Source organism: Aspergillus novofumigatus (assembly GCF_002847465.1).
Source record: "Aspergillus novofumigatus IBT 16806 chromosome Unknown P174scaffold_4, whole genome shotgun sequence".
In the NCBI taxonomy this organism is placed as follows: domain Eukaryota; kingdom Fungi; phylum Ascomycota; class Eurotiomycetes; order Eurotiales; family Aspergillaceae; genus Aspergillus; species Aspergillus novofumigatus.
In genome coordinates, this window is record NW_020194277.1 from 2462868 (window position 1) to 2478618 (window position 15751).

The 15751-nt window shown below is 53.1% G+C and overlaps 7 protein-coding genes across 7 annotated transcripts; 5 read left to right on the plus strand and 2 right to left on the minus strand.

The window, feature by feature from the left end:
- Nucleotides 1-455: 455 nt before the first annotated feature.
- Nucleotides 456-2790, plus strand: P174DRAFT_460425 (uncharacterized protein; the record flags this gene model as incomplete). Its single annotated transcript, XM_024829882.1, has 5 exons — nucleotides 456-479; nucleotides 698-846; nucleotides 882-1017; nucleotides 1082-1193; nucleotides 1277-2790. The coding sequence occupies 5 exons, from the start codon at nucleotides 456-458 to the stop codon at nucleotides 2788-2790; spliced, it is 1935 nt and encodes a 644-aa protein (XP_024682943.1).
- A 686-nt stretch (nucleotides 2791-3476) lies between these two features.
- On the minus strand, nucleotides 3477-5692 carry P174DRAFT_460426 (uncharacterized protein; the record flags this gene model as incomplete). Its single annotated transcript, XM_024829883.1, has 2 exons — nucleotides 3477-5483; nucleotides 5510-5692. The coding sequence occupies 2 exons, from the start codon at nucleotides 5690-5692 to the stop codon at nucleotides 3477-3479; spliced, it is 2190 nt and encodes a 729-aa protein (XP_024682944.1).
- A 332-nt stretch (nucleotides 5693-6024) lies between these two features.
- P174DRAFT_441638 (uncharacterized protein) lies at nucleotides 6025-6745 on the plus strand. The gene has a single exon (XM_024827369.1). The coding sequence runs from the start codon at nucleotides 6258-6260 to the stop codon at nucleotides 6483-6485; it is 228 nt and encodes a 75-aa protein (XP_024682945.1). The 5' UTR covers nucleotides 6025-6257; the 3' UTR covers nucleotides 6486-6745.
- Nucleotides 6746-7624: 879 nt separating this feature from the next.
- clf1 (putative cell cycle control protein (Cwf4)) lies at nucleotides 7625-10034 on the minus strand. The gene is made up of 2 exons (XM_024823455.1): nucleotides 8059-10034; nucleotides 7625-8001 (listed from the first exon to the last, which is right to left on the minus strand). The coding sequence occupies exons 1-2, from the start codon at nucleotides 9838-9840 to the stop codon at nucleotides 7759-7761; spliced, it is 2025 nt and encodes a 674-aa protein (XP_024682946.1). The 5' UTR covers nucleotides 9841-10034; the 3' UTR covers nucleotides 7625-7758.
- Nucleotides 10035-10180: 146 nt separating this feature from the next.
- On the plus strand, nucleotides 10181-11904 carry P174DRAFT_441640 (U4/U6-U5 snRNP complex subunit PRP31). Its single transcript, XM_024827370.1, has one exon. It carries the CDS (start codon nucleotides 10222-10224, stop codon nucleotides 11779-11781), a length of 1560 nt encoding a protein of 519 aa, XP_024682947.1. The 5' UTR covers nucleotides 10181-10221; the 3' UTR covers nucleotides 11782-11904.
- A 560-nt stretch (nucleotides 11905-12464) lies between these two features.
- On the plus strand, nucleotides 12465-13397 carry P174DRAFT_512514 (uncharacterized protein; the record flags this gene model as incomplete). The annotated part of the gene is made up of 3 exons (XM_024831885.1): nucleotides 12465-13092; nucleotides 13116-13161; nucleotides 13231-13397. Exons 1-3 carry the CDS (start codon nucleotides 12520-12522, stop codon nucleotides 13395-13397), a joined length of 786 nt encoding a protein of 261 aa, XP_024682948.1. The 5' UTR covers nucleotides 12465-12519.
- A 476-nt stretch (nucleotides 13398-13873) lies between these two features.
- On the plus strand, nucleotides 13874-15012 carry P174DRAFT_460430 (uncharacterized protein; the record flags this gene model as incomplete). The annotated part of the gene is made up of 5 exons (XM_024829884.1): nucleotides 13874-14116; nucleotides 14208-14502; nucleotides 14571-14785; nucleotides 14835-14927; nucleotides 14974-15012. 5 exons carry the CDS (start codon nucleotides 13874-13876, stop codon nucleotides 15010-15012), a joined length of 885 nt encoding a protein of 294 aa, XP_024682949.1.
- Between the last annotated feature and the right edge of the window lie 739 nt (nucleotides 15013-15751).

Below are 15751 nucleotides of genomic sequence, written 5' to 3' on the forward strand. Positions count from 1 at the left end.
GATTGAGCTTTGTGGACAATACTGGAAATGTTCCATGGAGAGATGACAGAAATAGTATATTCGCTATATAGAGATCAAAAGCTTAGGGACTGGAACCACGGTACTAGGGCTTCTGGAAAGACCGGATCAGGGACCGATGGACCCAGAGATGGAGCCGGAGAAACCTTGGGTGCTTGATACGTAGTATCATATCACTACATGCATACCTATAGATGGTAGATACTAGTAATAATAACTTGTAAATGTGGCCGATGATCCCTCTCTTTCCATGTTCCAAACTCTGCAACGCAGCATGACGTAGGGGCGCCTGATTGCCTCTGGATGCCTGATTAGCTAATTTTGATGCCCAGTCCCTATCAATAGATGCCTGATGGATACCTGAGTGACTGGGCAGCTGACAGCGAGTGCCTGAGGCCAAGAGACAGAAGAAGACGACGAGCCACCAAGAACAACAGATGAAAGAGAGGGATCATGCCACAGTCAGTTGAGCACCGCCTCGACAGGGCGGCAAATAGAATGGATAAGTATCAAAGTATGAAATAGAACTCCAGTGAAACCATTCTCACTCGACTCGAGTTTCACCAGCTCCATCCAGATACGTCACCGGCGCTTCTTTTCAGCCCGCTTGTTTTGCCCCCGCTTTGGCCATTTGGCTGTCAAGTTGCTTTTCTTCTACCTTGTCCCTCCTTTCATCTAGTCTGGCCACCTTTCTTTCCATCTCCTTTCTTCTATCCGATCTTCATCCCTTTCTCATCCATATGTACCGCCTTCGTCTCGTTTAGATTCAACTACTCCGTACCAGCTCGTGCTACTACTGCTGACAATGGCCTACTACGACGATCGTCAGTACCACCCCGCCCGCGAACGTTACGCCCGGCCAGGACCCCCACCTACGAGGAAAACCCTTACTACTATTCTGATCCTCGCAGTCGGGCCCCAACGGATCTTGTCCGTCGTCGCGACGGAAGCAGCGAGTCCTTGGATGACCTGCCTCGTCATTATCCCCCAGCGATTATGGTTACGAATACGGTTATGGGTACCCCCGAACCCAAGACGGTCACGAGGAACTACCGGGCCGGAGGGAGTGCGCAGATCTCATTCGCTGAACGGCAGGAGGGGAGGCTATTACGAGGACTCAGAGTACTTGTATCGACCCCACCATGAGCGTCGTTCGAGACATGAGGGCGATAGACGTATGTATTGCCTGGGAACGATAGATGGGGAGTTGATGGACGAGGAAGAGATAAAAAGGTGATATGAGCGCTGACGAGTGTAGATGACCGCCACAAATACTCCCGTTCTCCATCAAGCAGCCGCTCTCCGCACCGTAGACGGCGCAAGTCTTTTTCCGAGCAGGCCCTCGGCGCTCTGGGTCTGGGAGCTGCGGCGTCCTCGACTTCCAGACACCGTGACCATAGCCGTGGTCGCTCCCATGGTCACCATGGCCGGCCACATTCGTACTCTCCTTCGCGCTCCCGCAGCAGAGACCGTCACCGACGCGACAAGAGCGAGCAGCGCATGGCTCAGGCTGCCCGGGCTGCGCTGACCGCGGCAGCTGTCGAGGCCTTCCGTGTTCGCAAGGAACCCGGCGAGTGGACCGGCGACAAAGGCAAACGGGTCCTTACGGCTGCGGTTACCGCCGCGGGTACAGATGGCCTGGTCGATCGTGACCCGAACAAGCACTCGAAGCGCCACATCATCGAGTCCACGCTTGCTGGGCTGGCGGCTAACCATTTCGTGAATGGACCACGATCAAAGTCGAGATCCAAATCCCGTGGTCGTGGCTCCGACAGCAAGCTCAAGAACCTTGCCGCCACGGGCGCTCTTGCTGCAGTCGGCAAGGAGGCCTACGAGCGCTTCAAGTCCCGCTCCCGGTCCCGTCATCGGGGTAGGTCGAGCTCACGCGACAGCTACGATGATAGCGACTCGCCGCGTCGCCATCGCTCGCACAAGCGGAGCAAGAGCGTGTCAGACTACATCAACCAAGGCATGGAAGCGCTGGGCCTGGGGGACAAGGACAAGGATGACCGGCGAGGAAGACATCGTGGGCGGCCCTCACGCTACGATGACTACTCGGACAGCGATCGGGATAGTGAGCCTGGGACCAGACGGGCCAGGCACTCCAGAGATGTAGGTCGACCTCGTTCTGTTTATGCCACGCAACCACCAAGTTCTGCCATGACCACTACGTCGGGAGCCAGGGGCCCACATACTGATGACGGCGGCTACCACCACTCCACCTCGGACAGTGAATCATCTTCTGACCTGGGAGACAGTTCCGATGAGAAAAAGCAGCGTAAGAAGCTCAACCGGCAGGCCCTAATGACGGCAGGTCTAGCCACCATAGCGACGGTCCACGCAGCGCACGGGCTGCACCAGAATATGGAGAAGCGCAAGCAGCGCATGAAGATGGTGAAGGAGGGCGCGATGTCACCTGAAGAAGCCCGCCGGCGCCGGATCAAAGCCAACCTCGCCGACGCCGCCAGCATCGGCCTCTCCGCGCTGGGTATTAAAGGCGCCATCGCCGAGTGGAAAGAAGCCGACGAGAAGCGCAGGGAACGAGCCGACTTCAAGAAGAAATGCGACGAACACCGCCAAAAGCGCCACCAGCGCATGCGCAGCAAGAGCCAGAGTGCCGCCGGCCCGCCCCCGCCCTCCTGGCGGACCGTCTACCCGGACGAGATCGAGGAAAATGCCAGTTCGTCGGGCTATTTGCGGTCACATGCTGGGCAGGTGCGATCGCCGAGTGTCGGGGCGGATGTGAGATACCGGTCTTCGTATTGGAGTTGATGTGAGTTGGGGCGAGGTTTGCAGCGTTTTGGTGGTATGCCACGATGATTATGATGGATGACACGATGCCGTATATGTATCATGACTTGACGACTTTCGGGTTTGCTTGCGCTCTTCTTCCTCATTCCTCATTTGTGTTCTTAGCGTTCATGTATCGGGTCTAGAATGACTTAATAGCCTAAATTACATTACTCTTTATTTTACTTTTGATAATGTGCGCCAGAGAAGGAAATAGATAATTTCTGACATGGCATCAGTCCACGATGCATATGGCATTGATCCACTCAGACAGACGGGGGTTGTGATCGGTATCAATACCGGTGCCCCCTTAAACATAAAGAAACAAGACAAGAAGTCTATGTACAGTCCAAGCCAGTGACAAGACAAAGACGGAGACGAAAAGGAGATAAGAAGAGGGAGAGAGATACAGAGGGATAGAATCCAATCGATATACAAACACAAACACCACGCCTTCCAGATGCCCTTTTAACACGGGGAGGGTAGTAGATAGATAGGTAGACAGACAGATAAATGACAGATATGTGATGGGAATTAGAAAGGCAGACAGGAACGCTTCAACGCTCGCTCTCTTGCAGAAGCCGGATCAAATCAAATGCAGGTGACGACGCTTGATGCTGATGCTAAGCTTGATGCTAGATGAACAGACATGGTAGCGGGTGGCTAGACTATCGATCGGCGTTGAGGTTCAGCCAGCTCAGATCCGAGTTTGGATTGTTACGCGAGTTCGCCGGTGCAGGTGCACCTGGGAAGGGCGTGGTGGGCATGGGCTCAAGCGCATCTGGGATCAAGACGCTCGAGCCGCGTGTGTTGATGGTATCACGTTCGCGGCCGCCGGGGTTGTAGAAGCTGCGGCTGTAGGTGCTGCTGGGCGGACGGCCGATCCAGCTGTGGTGCGGGGCACCGAGCCATTGCGGATCCGGGGCCGGACCGCTGATTGTTGAGGCGCCGTCGCGGCGGTCATGGTCGTGATCGTAATCTGTGTCTGACGCGGCGCTCAGGGAGCTGGCAGTGGAGATGCGGGCGGACTGCGACTCGGCGCGCTTCAGCACCTGGCCGATCCTGGGGCCGTCCTCCGTCGTGGGGCTACCGGTGACAACCCGGCCGAGTGGCTTGGGTTCCTCCAAAAAGCCAAAGTTCAACTGAGGGAGAGGCGCTCCGGGCCAGGCACTGACCCGATCCTCTGCATTAGACCGAGGGGCCGCGATGGACGGTGTGTTCGCTAGGTTGGTATTGGTGCCGTTATTGTCTTGGAAGTACTTGCCCCAGCCCTCGTCCGTTGTGCGGTCTCCGGGCGGTTTGTCCCCGAGGTTCATGTCTTGCGCCTCGATGGCCTTGTCCCCGCCGACCGAGTATGTGCTGGACGGCGTCCAGTCACCGTTGGACTGGACGGCGGTCAGAGGACTCGGCTTGAGCGGCGACGATTTTGGTCCATAGCCTGGAAGTCCACCGGCAGTCCTGGGGGTCTTTTCATCCGCAGCCCTGCCAGAGAAGATGGCGAGTGAGTCTACCGATGTGGACGCGAGCGGAGCTGTACTCTTGGCCATGGGATAGGCTGAACGAGTCAGGGGTTCCATGCCCTGATCCTGGAAGCTCAGGCGGTCCTTGTCATTGGCGCCTTGGCCCTGGTTGGCAGCACGCTTGCGGCCCAGCTTCGTCCGATGCAGGAAGAAGAGAATTAAGATTAGGATTAGAATAATGCCCACCAGACTGCCAAGCGTTGCTCCGATGATAGTACCGACCCTGGATCCAGATGAATCATCACTGGCGGCGGTGCTCGTACTAATACTCGAACTGGTGCTGGTGGCGGTTGACGTGGACGAGGACGATGTTGTTGTTGTCGGGATTGAGGCGAGGATCTGCTGAGAAGATTTTTCTCCGTAGAAGAGCTTGGTTGTGTTGACCCAGCTATTGGATGTCTGGTTGAAGATGGCCAGCGAGTCGGTACCACTGCCGCTGGAAATGACCACTAATCCGTTATCGCCTTGAGCGAGAGAGTAGTCCGACCTGGTCGTTAATGGTGCTAACGTTCCATCGTATGTCGGGTGAACGGCCCCAGAGACCTCCCTTCTCCTTTTTTTCCTCGAGGACGATGCTCCCAGATCTGTGCCAGAGAGCGCGGGCTGACCACCAGGATTGAGCAATGCGATGCTACTCACGTTGTTGGGCGAGACGTTCAGATTGAATGACTCAAGCGTCTTGCTTCCGTCTGATCCATTTACTATCGCGCATCTCACATCGCTGGACAGAGGCTGGGGGAGAAATACACCGGAGGAATGCCAGCCATCCGAGACGGAGAATAGATGGACCTCTTTGGCAGTCGTCGGACCACCTTCACCACCTACCAACGCCGCTTCACTATCGCTCCAAGGCAGAAGCACAGGCGACGCGGTGGGGTACTTTGCTGAATGAGCGTCGAGCGTATACGGAGGAACGGTGCTAATAGTAAATGTGTCGGATGAAGGGTTCGAGCTATCCGTCTGACTGCCAGCATAGACCAGCAGAATGGACGAAGACTTCAGATATACCGCGCCATGGGACGTCCGATTCTGCATCGTCCGCTGAGCTGTCTGTATTGTGGTCCACGTTCGGGAACCGAAAGCGAATCGCTGCAACCCTGGGGAATTCGAAGACGAGCTCGTGCCACCGATCACGTAGAGCGCCTGTTGGTCTTCCTTACCGTCTATTCCACCCGTCACACATACCGCATCGGAGACCGGCTCTCCCGGGGCATGGGCAATTCAATCCAAGTTTCATTGCGCTCGAGAGGGATGCGTTCGAGAGGGATGGCTGCAAATCCATTGGCGGAGTAGGTGTAGAGGGTGTTGTTGTGAATGACCGAGCAATGGCCCTCCAATTTTACAGGAGGCTCCGGAACGATCATATCGACTGGATATTGGTGATATTTTTATGGTAACGAGGGAATGCGATGCGAAAAAAGTGGTCGAGTTCTTCGAGGAGGCCAGCCGAAGACGAATCAGTTGATAACCAGCCGTCAGAGGTCGGCAAGGACGAATCGACGGAACCAGGGAAACGAAGGTGACTGCCAGAGTGCTATCTCATGGTCGGGAGCTAACAAGTCGTATGATTGACGAGTGATTGGCGACGAAGATGATTCCAGAGTTGAAACGAATGTGGGTGCTCGTCATAGAATGGATGGTCCTCCACGTGTCTAGTGATGCTGTCGAGTTGGATAGTGATAGGAGTCGCAGACTGAACGTCAAGAGTCAAATGCGATCATGAAGTACTGGTCGAATCAAGACCGAGTAACGAAAGAATGGCGACCTGGAGAATAGGATAATGTCAATATCAATTCGAGTACAGGGCTTCAGGGGTAAAGATTACAATAACGATAGGATCACAGAGCCAGAAAAGGAATGATAATGACACTGATACAGAAGCTCATACAAGGAATCAAGGGTCTACCTGAGTAACGAGCGACAAGGGAAATGAGAGAAGAAGAAGAAGGGAATAATCAGGAGATGCATTATGAGAATCATAATAATAATAATAATAGTACTGGCAAGGTAGTGATAAGAGAGTACGGAGCTGTGTGTGGTACACGATCACAGGAACCGGAGCAAAAGATGAAACAACGGTTCTGGAGAGCAGCAAGAGGGGGTGGCTCGGAGAGTGGACCAGATCAGGAGTCGGAATGGAATCATCGATGCTGTTGAAGACTTACGATTTTGTTTTGGTAGTAAATTTACTTTATTCCTTTGGTTGAGATGAAAGCTGGATAGGAGCGAAAACAGGAAAGAAACGAGACGAGACGAGGGAAGGATGGGGACCAGCACGAGTGCACAGCACGATGTGTGATGAAAAGAGAGAGAGAGAGGGAGGGACAGAGAGAGAGGAACGAAGTAGAAAGAGTCCGGAGTAAAACAAAAAAGAAAAGAGAAGAGAAGAGACAGAAGAGAGACAATCAGGAATCCCTTAGTCGATGACTTACGAGTAGCAGTTAGTCTGTGCTCACCATCAGAGTCTAAGATGATCAGAAGATCCAGAAGATCCCTTGATAGACCGACTTGATAGGTATTCATTAATTCCAGACTTGGAACTCAGTGTCACAGTCCAGCTTCTATCATCATCTCGTATCTATCAAAATAATCATCTTTAGACATTCATCTCCTGTGCATAGTACCTTGCATCAGGCACAGCAGCAAGTGCAAGGAACTAACACCTCAATTAAACATTTGGTATTATCTACGGAGTACTGCGCACCTAAGGTAGAGCTCTATTTTCAGGGGTTCAAATCAACAAATCCCAACCATGGTTTGTCTGTCCATACGACCATACCTACATCAACCCAAAAGTTTATCGATTATGATCTCATTCTTCTAGGCGACTAGCATCAGAAAATCCCCCCCTTTCTTCCCGTTCAGCAATCTACTCTACTCCGAGTAAATTTCTCACTCTATCCTGAATCAGGTCAGTCTGATTCATGTCGTTATTGGTGGGGTTAAATTTTCGCCAAGATAATTCAGTACGGTACAGTATATGACAATACAGTACTAGTCAGGCACCAACACCAGACATAATGCAGGAACATGAAGTAAATGGTTGACTGATTAGTAGTAGACTAGTCTTCCTCTACCTGAGTTTATAGCGATGACATTATGATTAGATTCTGTTGGATTATTACTTGGACTTCAATGACCTGAATCCCGAGTCGAGGATAAATTGAAGAAAGACAGTCCCACCAGCCACCCGCTTTTCAAACGACGGGTCATTGTTCGCTTCGGCTGGGCTACTAGTATGCTCCACTTTTGCTTGGCTTAGCACGTGCAAGGAACTACTCCATCGTCATCATCTTCATATGGTATGGAATGGAATGCTAAACCTGGTATCTTTGACCTCAATTCTTTGGCGTAGAGTACTAGTACTAGTAAATGGCGATTGCACACACGCTCGACATCTCCCACAAACCCAAACACCCGGGTACAGCGGTCATGGTGCAACCTGTCCCCCGGTCTGCTTCCAACGATGCGCCGCCTGCAGAATTTTCGTAAGGCTCGCCGCTGCCTGGTCGTCCGCCGGGAACACATAGTCCATGTACTCCTCGTACCGGTCGTCGTCCAGCTTGCGCCGCTTCTTGACCCGCCGGGGCATCTGCTCCTCGATCTTCTTGATGTCCTCGGGGGATCCGTGTGTATGTTCGAAGGCCCGCCAGGCGTTGAGAAGTTCCACTCGCTGTAGCTTCGTCAGTAACAGTAACATCTTCCCCGGACACAAGCGCCAATAACTCACCTCTTCCTTCATCTCCTTCTCCTTGAACACCTTGTGGGCCCGTTCGAACACCGCGCGTGCCCGCCGCTTGGCCTCTTCGCTGACCGGCCGCTCCTCCTCTTCCTCTTCTTCTTCCTCCTCCTCCGGCACGTTGATCTCGAACCGCGCGTAGTTGATCCACACCTTGACGTGGTCTGTCTTCTGCAGGAGTCGCTCGTACAGCTGCCGCACCCGGTCGTACTCGCCTTCGTACTCTTCAAAGTCAATGTACGCCTTCCAGACGAGCTCCGGCATATCGAGCGTCGGCTGATCGATTCCAAGCTCGAAGATCGCCCGCGCACGTTCCGAGTCATCCAGTCCCCGCTCCAGTTCAGCGTACTTGATCCACGATTGGCTATTGGACGGGTTCCATTCGATCTGTTTTTCGTACAGGGTCCGGCACCGCACGAACTCGAACAGCTGCCGCTCGAGGTCGATGTAACCCCGGAAGAGCTTGTCCTTGGGGCACATCCCTATGGCCTGCCCCAGCGTCTTCCGCGCAGACTGAAGATCCATCTGGCGGATGTCGAACTGCGCTTTCAGCAGCCAGATCTTGGCGAATGTGAACTTCTTATGTGGGATCAGCTTTAGACATTCTGTGTAAATCTGACGGGCCCGGTCCACATCCTTAGCCTCCAACTCCTCCCAGATGGCGTAGAAGATCCACAGGTAAATGTACCGTCTCCAATGCCGCTTCTCCTGCGACGGAGGGATCTGTGCAATCGCCCGTTCATATACATCTCGTACCCGGTCTGGATCGCCCGATGTCTCTTCCAATCGGGCAAAGTCAAACCAGACATCATAGTTTCGCGGGTTCTCCTTGAGCTGTTCCTCGTATTGCACCCGGCGCTTGGACAGGATCACATCCTCGACGCCCTCTCGGTCGCCGAACTGCTTCTCAAACGTTGTGTAGGCCTTGTGAAGCGCCATCGCCTTGGAACGGGGCAGCCGGTCCAGAGCGTATTTGTAGATCGCTCGCGCCCGCTCATACTCCTTGAGCTTCGCCTCGAATTTGGAGTACGCGATGAAGAGCTTCTCGTCCATGAAATCCTCACCCAAGGTCTCGATCGCCATCCCGTACACTTCCCGCACCAACTCACTCGTCCCATACTCCTCCTCGAAACGGGCCCATTTGATCCAGTTCCTCGGCTCCGGGTGGACGATCGTAAACCGCTGGAAGATGGCGCGCGCGCGCTCAAACTCATTGTACCGCTTCTCAAGCTTGATATACGCACTCCACGCGCCCTCGTCTGGCTCCCATGACATCCACCGCTCAAACACCTGCCGCGTACCCTGGATATTCCCCAGCGTCTCCTCCATGTACACATACTTGTACCAGAACTTGTCCACACGGGGCAAGATGGTGACTGCGCGGTCCAGCAAGTTCCTCGCATGATTGATGTTGCGATTCCGCATCTCCGACTCGATATACCGGATCCAAAGCACCACCGAGGTCGGGTTGACGTCCAGCGCCCGTTCGAAGATCGATCGCGCCCGGCGGAATTCCTTCTGCTCCAGTTCCCAAGATGCATACCGCATCCAGTTATTCATGTTAACCCGATTACGGCGCACATAGTCTTCAAACTCCTTTCTCTTGCGGCCCTGGTACTCGTGCAATTCTTCGAGGTCCGCGAATCGCTGTGTCGGCGCCTGCAACGCGGGCTCCTGCCGATCAACAGCCTCGCGAAGCAGCTGCTCCGCTGAGATCTGGATCGGCGCCGGGGCCTTGTTCTTGACCCTGGGAGGGCCACGAGATGACTCCATCTTGAGCGATAGGTGTGTGTGTGAGAGGTGACGATGGGTCAGGTATCAACAAGCGGAGGTGGTAGATCCAACTTTCCGCTGTACACGTGATACAAGTAGCACACACTTAAAAAAGAAAATGTCGGGGCTTGATCAGCAACCAAATCTGGACGTTGGATCCCCAACTCCAACTGATCGTTTGTCGAACAAGTCCGTTGGTTCTTGACCATCAAAAGTCGGAAGCTGCGCTCTGGGTCTCTGACGCCACCCGGATGACTAAGCGGTTGTCCCTTCCTTAGTGCCGTCTAGTCAGTCCAGTTGTGGCGGGCCGACGACAGTATTTCACCTTGACCTGCTGCAACACTTACTTCAGCAGTTGCCTGTGGTTACATTGCTGCCATCATGTCGAACGCGGAGGAACTCCTAAGAGATTTCGAAGAGGATGACGAGGAATTCCAGGTCGGTGAGGAGATTGAAGAAGATGTCGGCGAAGAGGTGCAACGGCCAGCGCCGGAGGTCACCAACGAGTTTGACGTCGCCGTGTCGACCACCGACGAACTCACACGCCTTCACAAGAGTCTCCGAGACCATTATTCGATCAGATTTCCAGAATTAGAAACACTTGTTACGAATCCTATTGACTACGCAAAGACTGTTGCCATCCTAAAAAATGGCCCTCTTAACGATATCAAGGCCCTCTCGTCCTCGGCGGATAACATGGTCGGCGCGCCACTCAAGTCCATCCTGGACGGCCCCTCGCTCATGGTTGTTGCGGTGGAGGGAACGACGACACGTGGACGCGAAATGACCGAGGCCGAGCTCAAGGTCGTGCTGGATACTTGTGAGAGAATTATCAAGCTAGATCGCGAGCGGACGGCGCTTACGCAGAGCATTCAGTCGCGCATGAGCCAGATTGCGCCTAATCTTGCCGCTTTGATAGGACCGGAGACTGCGGCCCAGTTTCTTAACCAGACCGGCGGGTTGAGGGAGCTGGCCAAGATCCCGGCGTGCAATCTGGCAGCGCAGGGCTCCAAGAGATCGGAGGGGCTAGGATTTGCTACAAATATTGGTATCAGATCGCAAGGCTTTCTCTATCACTCACCTATCATTCAAGATATCCCGAATGATTTAAAGAAACAAGCAATTCGAATCGTCGCGGCTAAGATGGTTCTAGCGACTCGGGCGGATGTGGCCAAGTTCAGTCCCGATGGTTCATTGGGCGAGGAATTGAAACAACAGTGCTATCAACGCTTGGAAAAACTGACCGAGCCTCCTCCAAACGCTGGTGTGAAGGCGCTTCCGGCTCCTGATGACAAGCCTTCGAGGAAGCGGGGTGGACGGAGAGCGAGAAAGGCCAAGGAAGCAGTTGCTATGACTGAGCTACGGAAGGCACAAAACCGGGTCGCATTCGGCAAGGAGGAGGCAGAAGTTGGCTATGGCACCGGCGAAGGTACCGTGGGTCTGGGTATGCTGGGACAGCAGAACGACGGACGGGTCCGGGCGACACAAATCGATCAGAGAACTCGCGCCAAGCTCAGCAAGTCCAATAAGGGCTGGGGAGCGGCCACCCCAGTCAGCGGGACCGCCTCTTCTCTGCGTGCATTTGGTTCGGGCGCAGGCGCAGGCGGCACGGCGAGTGTCCTACAAGCCAAGGGTCTACGAACCTCTGGAGTTGGTCCTTCATTGGCAGGCATCGCCGGCACGGCCAGTACGATTGCCTTTACACCTGTGCAAGGTCTCGAGCTTGTTGATCCCAAAGCGCAAGCCGAGCTCCAGCGGAAGCGCAAGGCGGAGGAGGATCGGTGGTTCAAATCAGGCACATTCACGCAGGTGGGCGGTCAGAGCAGTAGTACCAACAGCGGTGCAAATGGCGGGTTCAAAGTGCCTCCACTGCCTGCAAGGAAGAAGGTCGACACCGGTGAGGGCAAGATGGCGCCACCTCCGCCGCCCGTGAAGCCATAGCTTTATCCATGTTTCTGTTCTATTTGACTGTTGAGCATTGGCGGCGTTGGGGTTCTTGATCATGATACCAAATATTGATAGATCTTAAAAAGGAATGAAATATATCCCCATCATTATTCCTACCGAGTCATTCCCCTACGTTGCCGTAGAGCCGAGTGGCTGGAATATGCATATCGGGGAACCAAGGTTCGGCTTTGTGCTTACAACTCCGAATGATGGCCGATGGCGTGCGCCGTGCAGAATTTGGCGCAATACTCTGCGCAATCGGCGAGCTATTTGACATTTTCTAGAATTCGCATTTACATTTGTCTAGTATTCCACTGCTGAGGATCAAGAGCTGTCGTCGGCATATTGTAGACAGTGGATAGTCTCGCATCTATCCCACTGTGGACACACCTGACAATCTCCACAAGTAAAAAGTCAAGATCAAACTAATGGGATCAACCAAGGCACTGATCATGAACCAAATTCAAGGGTGAATCCATCCATGAAGCATGTGGGCCGGGGCGTTTCACGGAGCAGAGAACCATCAAGTCGAGATATTGCGTGCTCGGCTCGGCATGTCCTATAAATTGTCTTTTCCTACATACATGTAGTCAGTTTATTTCCGATCCAGGATAGTCATTCGCTAGCATTGCAGTCAATTGACCCCGTAGTCATTCTCTGAGGTTATAGTCAGCTCGAAGACGAGGAAGAGGAAGAGGAAGAGGAGAGGACAGTGTGGTAGACTATCGCACCATGGCCCCGGGAATACAAGACTCGCTGAGCGAGCCCCCAGCAGCAGCAATTCTCATCGAGGAACAAGAGCAATTGTCTTCAACCAAACGAAGCAGAAGCAGACGGCCGTTCTCACTCATCCATCACAGCCTAGTCACATCCGACATGGACGCGCTGAAATTCCACGCCGCCGCATCTCTCCAGCTGTGCTTCAGTCCCTATCAAGATGTCACCAACATCGCCAGCACAGCAGACCCAAATCCAGATCCAGAAGCAGAAGCTCAGCTTCTAATCACATCACCCTACAACTCCCCTCTGCACCTCCTCAACCTCCAAACCCTCGATCCACACTCTGGCCTCCTCGCCCAGGCCCTCACAATCCTCCGTCCCGTGCGCGCCGACTACGCCACAGCGCCGTATGAAGACTCCTTCAACTGGCCCTCTGTGTTTGCCTTCCTGCGCGATATAAGCACCCGCGAGGGACACGCCTGGTCCCGAACGAAATTCTACGTCGTCGTCTTCCGGTCAACCTTGCTAGAAGGCGCGGATGGGGACAGGCTGCATGAGCTGGATGCGCGGTCGCATCAGGAGGCGGTGGCCAGTGGGGGTTACTCAAGTATTGGTTTGGGACGAAGAATGCGCGGAGGCAGAATCTGGCGACTTGTAAGTTCAGGTTCCTTCTTTTTGTCTGCTGTTTGGGGGAAGGTGATATTGATGATGATGGTGATGTAGGTGTCTGGCGGAGTCGGGAGGATGCGCATCGGGGAGGGACGGGGCCGTGGCATCGGAAGGCGAGAGGAGCAGCTAAAGAGATGTATGAGAAGATTGTGTTTACGACGACGGAACTGGTGGTTGGGGATGAGGTGGGAGAGTGGTCGTTTGGGAGTGGACTGGGTTGACTGGTTGATTTGTAGAGATACCCTTTCGCATAGCATCGAATTTACTTTTGACTCAAGCTAGATACCTCTGATGGATGGTCTCATTTATCTTATAGGCTACGGCTATTATCATATAGCTAGAGTGGATGTGCTTACTTGATAACAGTAACTAAGTTATAGGCTATATCGCATGGAGAATGGTTCCCCGCGTGTGGAGAGAGAATGGACCCATTGTGCCCTAAAAGAGTAGTATTCCACGTCCATGAGGGGAACAATCAATGTCCAACTGTCCACTTAGACTGCTGACTGAACTCATTCTAAGCGATCGAGTGTTAAAACTAGGGTAGATTTGTTCATCAGAAATACGTCGGGAATAGATGCGGAGAGGGAAATGATATAGGGTATATAGTTGGACTCACCCGGATGGTTCAACTTGCAGCAACTACATTCCACTTTCACTTAATAAGACATACTACGTACGCTTCGCTGCAATCAAAATGGTCGGACTTGCACTAGAACACAACATCCAAGTCAACGATGGCCCCTTAACTTCCGAAAACGCCGCTCTTCTCCGTCCCTCAGACCCATCCCTCCCCCTGGACGAACTCCGCGCCCGCTACGAACAAGACGGCTACCTCTTCCTCAAACACCTTCTCCCCCGCGACGACGTCCTCGAAGCCCGCAGACAGTACTTCTCCCTGCTCGCCCCAACCAGCGTTCTCCGAGAGGGCACCGACCCCGTCCAAGGCATCTTCAACCCCACCAAATCCCCGATCAGTACCCCGGCATCGGCGCCGGCGCGGCAGGCAACAACGGCCGGCCGGGGGCGAGCAGGCCGCGCAGTTTGTGGACCTGGCCATCGAGGCGCATTACCAGGATTGGTATGCGGAGAAGTTCTGCAACCATCCCGCTCTGGTCCGCTTTGTGGCCGAGTTCACGGGCTGGGGTGAGCATACGCTGAATTTCCGCCGGACGCTGCTGAGGAATAATACGCCTGGCACGAAACCTATCGGGGTGCACTATGATCAGATCTTCTTGCGGTATGGGGAGCCGACGAGTGTCACGGCTTGGGTGCCTATGGGGGATATCAAAATCAATGGCGGGGGGTTGATCTACCTCGAGGACGGTAGGGTCATCTTTTGCCTTGACATGTGTACCTTGAGAGTGTTTTGAAAGTGTTAGCTGACCTATCAGGCGACCCTGTTGGGCTCAAAATCGAGGAAGAATTCACCATCAAGGCGAAGCAGGCCGGTTTAACTGATGAAGACGCCAGATCGGCTTTCAACTCGAATATGATGGCCACGGGGCTTTTGTCCGAGTCGCCGGTCGAGTTTGCCAGGCAGCATGGCCGTCGCTGGCTGGTGTCTGCCTACGAGGCGGGTGATGTTGTGTTGCACAAACCTCATACGGTATGTCTCCGTCCTTTACCTCTTAAGGGATGTTATGCTGACGAGGCAGATTCATGCGTCGACCATCAACAATGACCCGGATAAAGTCATTCGTCTGGCGACTGATTTGCGGTTCTGCGACTCGTCCAAGCCTTATGATAAGGTAAGTTTACTCCTTGCAAATCACGCAAATGCTAATATTCCTCAAGAGATGGATGAACTTTTATAGATTTGGAGATGGTGTTTGATTAGCCAGAGTAGTTTATTATCTATCGCTGCATAGTCGGCAGCAACAATCTACCCCTCAAAACGTGCAATGGCATATCCTGTAACAATTAGTTCAGTTTGGGCTCATTTTCATATGCAGTGATCTTACAGCTCCCCATCGCAATATCCTCCCGTCCACCCATGACTCTGAAGGACACACTGTACGACTTAGCAAAATCCATCTTCAGGCAAAGGCAATAGGCATAGGTTATATAAATACCGCATTATGACAAGCCAGATTGGCAATCTCATCGCCGCCTTCGATCTCGCAGGATGTCTCGACATTCAGTTGGTTGACTAGAAGGGGTGTGCTGTTTACCAGTTGGCAGAGAAGGCCCCAGAAAATAATATTTAGGGTTTTCATTGTGATGTATATATTGGATAATAACTTTCGAATCTGAGAGAGAGAATTTGCTGAAGAAAATGAGATGGCTTGAATCTAACGATTTGATCAAGGGATATATATAGTCATGTCGTCATTGATGTGAAGCAAGGGCTTGGTTTTGTGCTCTAGGACAGATTCTCCTTTCGGTTGAAGATGTGCATCTTTACATACCTTGAAGTAAGAATAAGATGCCACAATGTCGCATCGATGCATATTTCCTCACCAGATCTCCATCGTTGCGGCACCCTATGTTTAGATCTCTATATTCTCTCCCCTACGACGTTTATGTTCGGGCTGGATTGGTTCGCTTCTGTCCCATAAGTTTGAACCAAGGA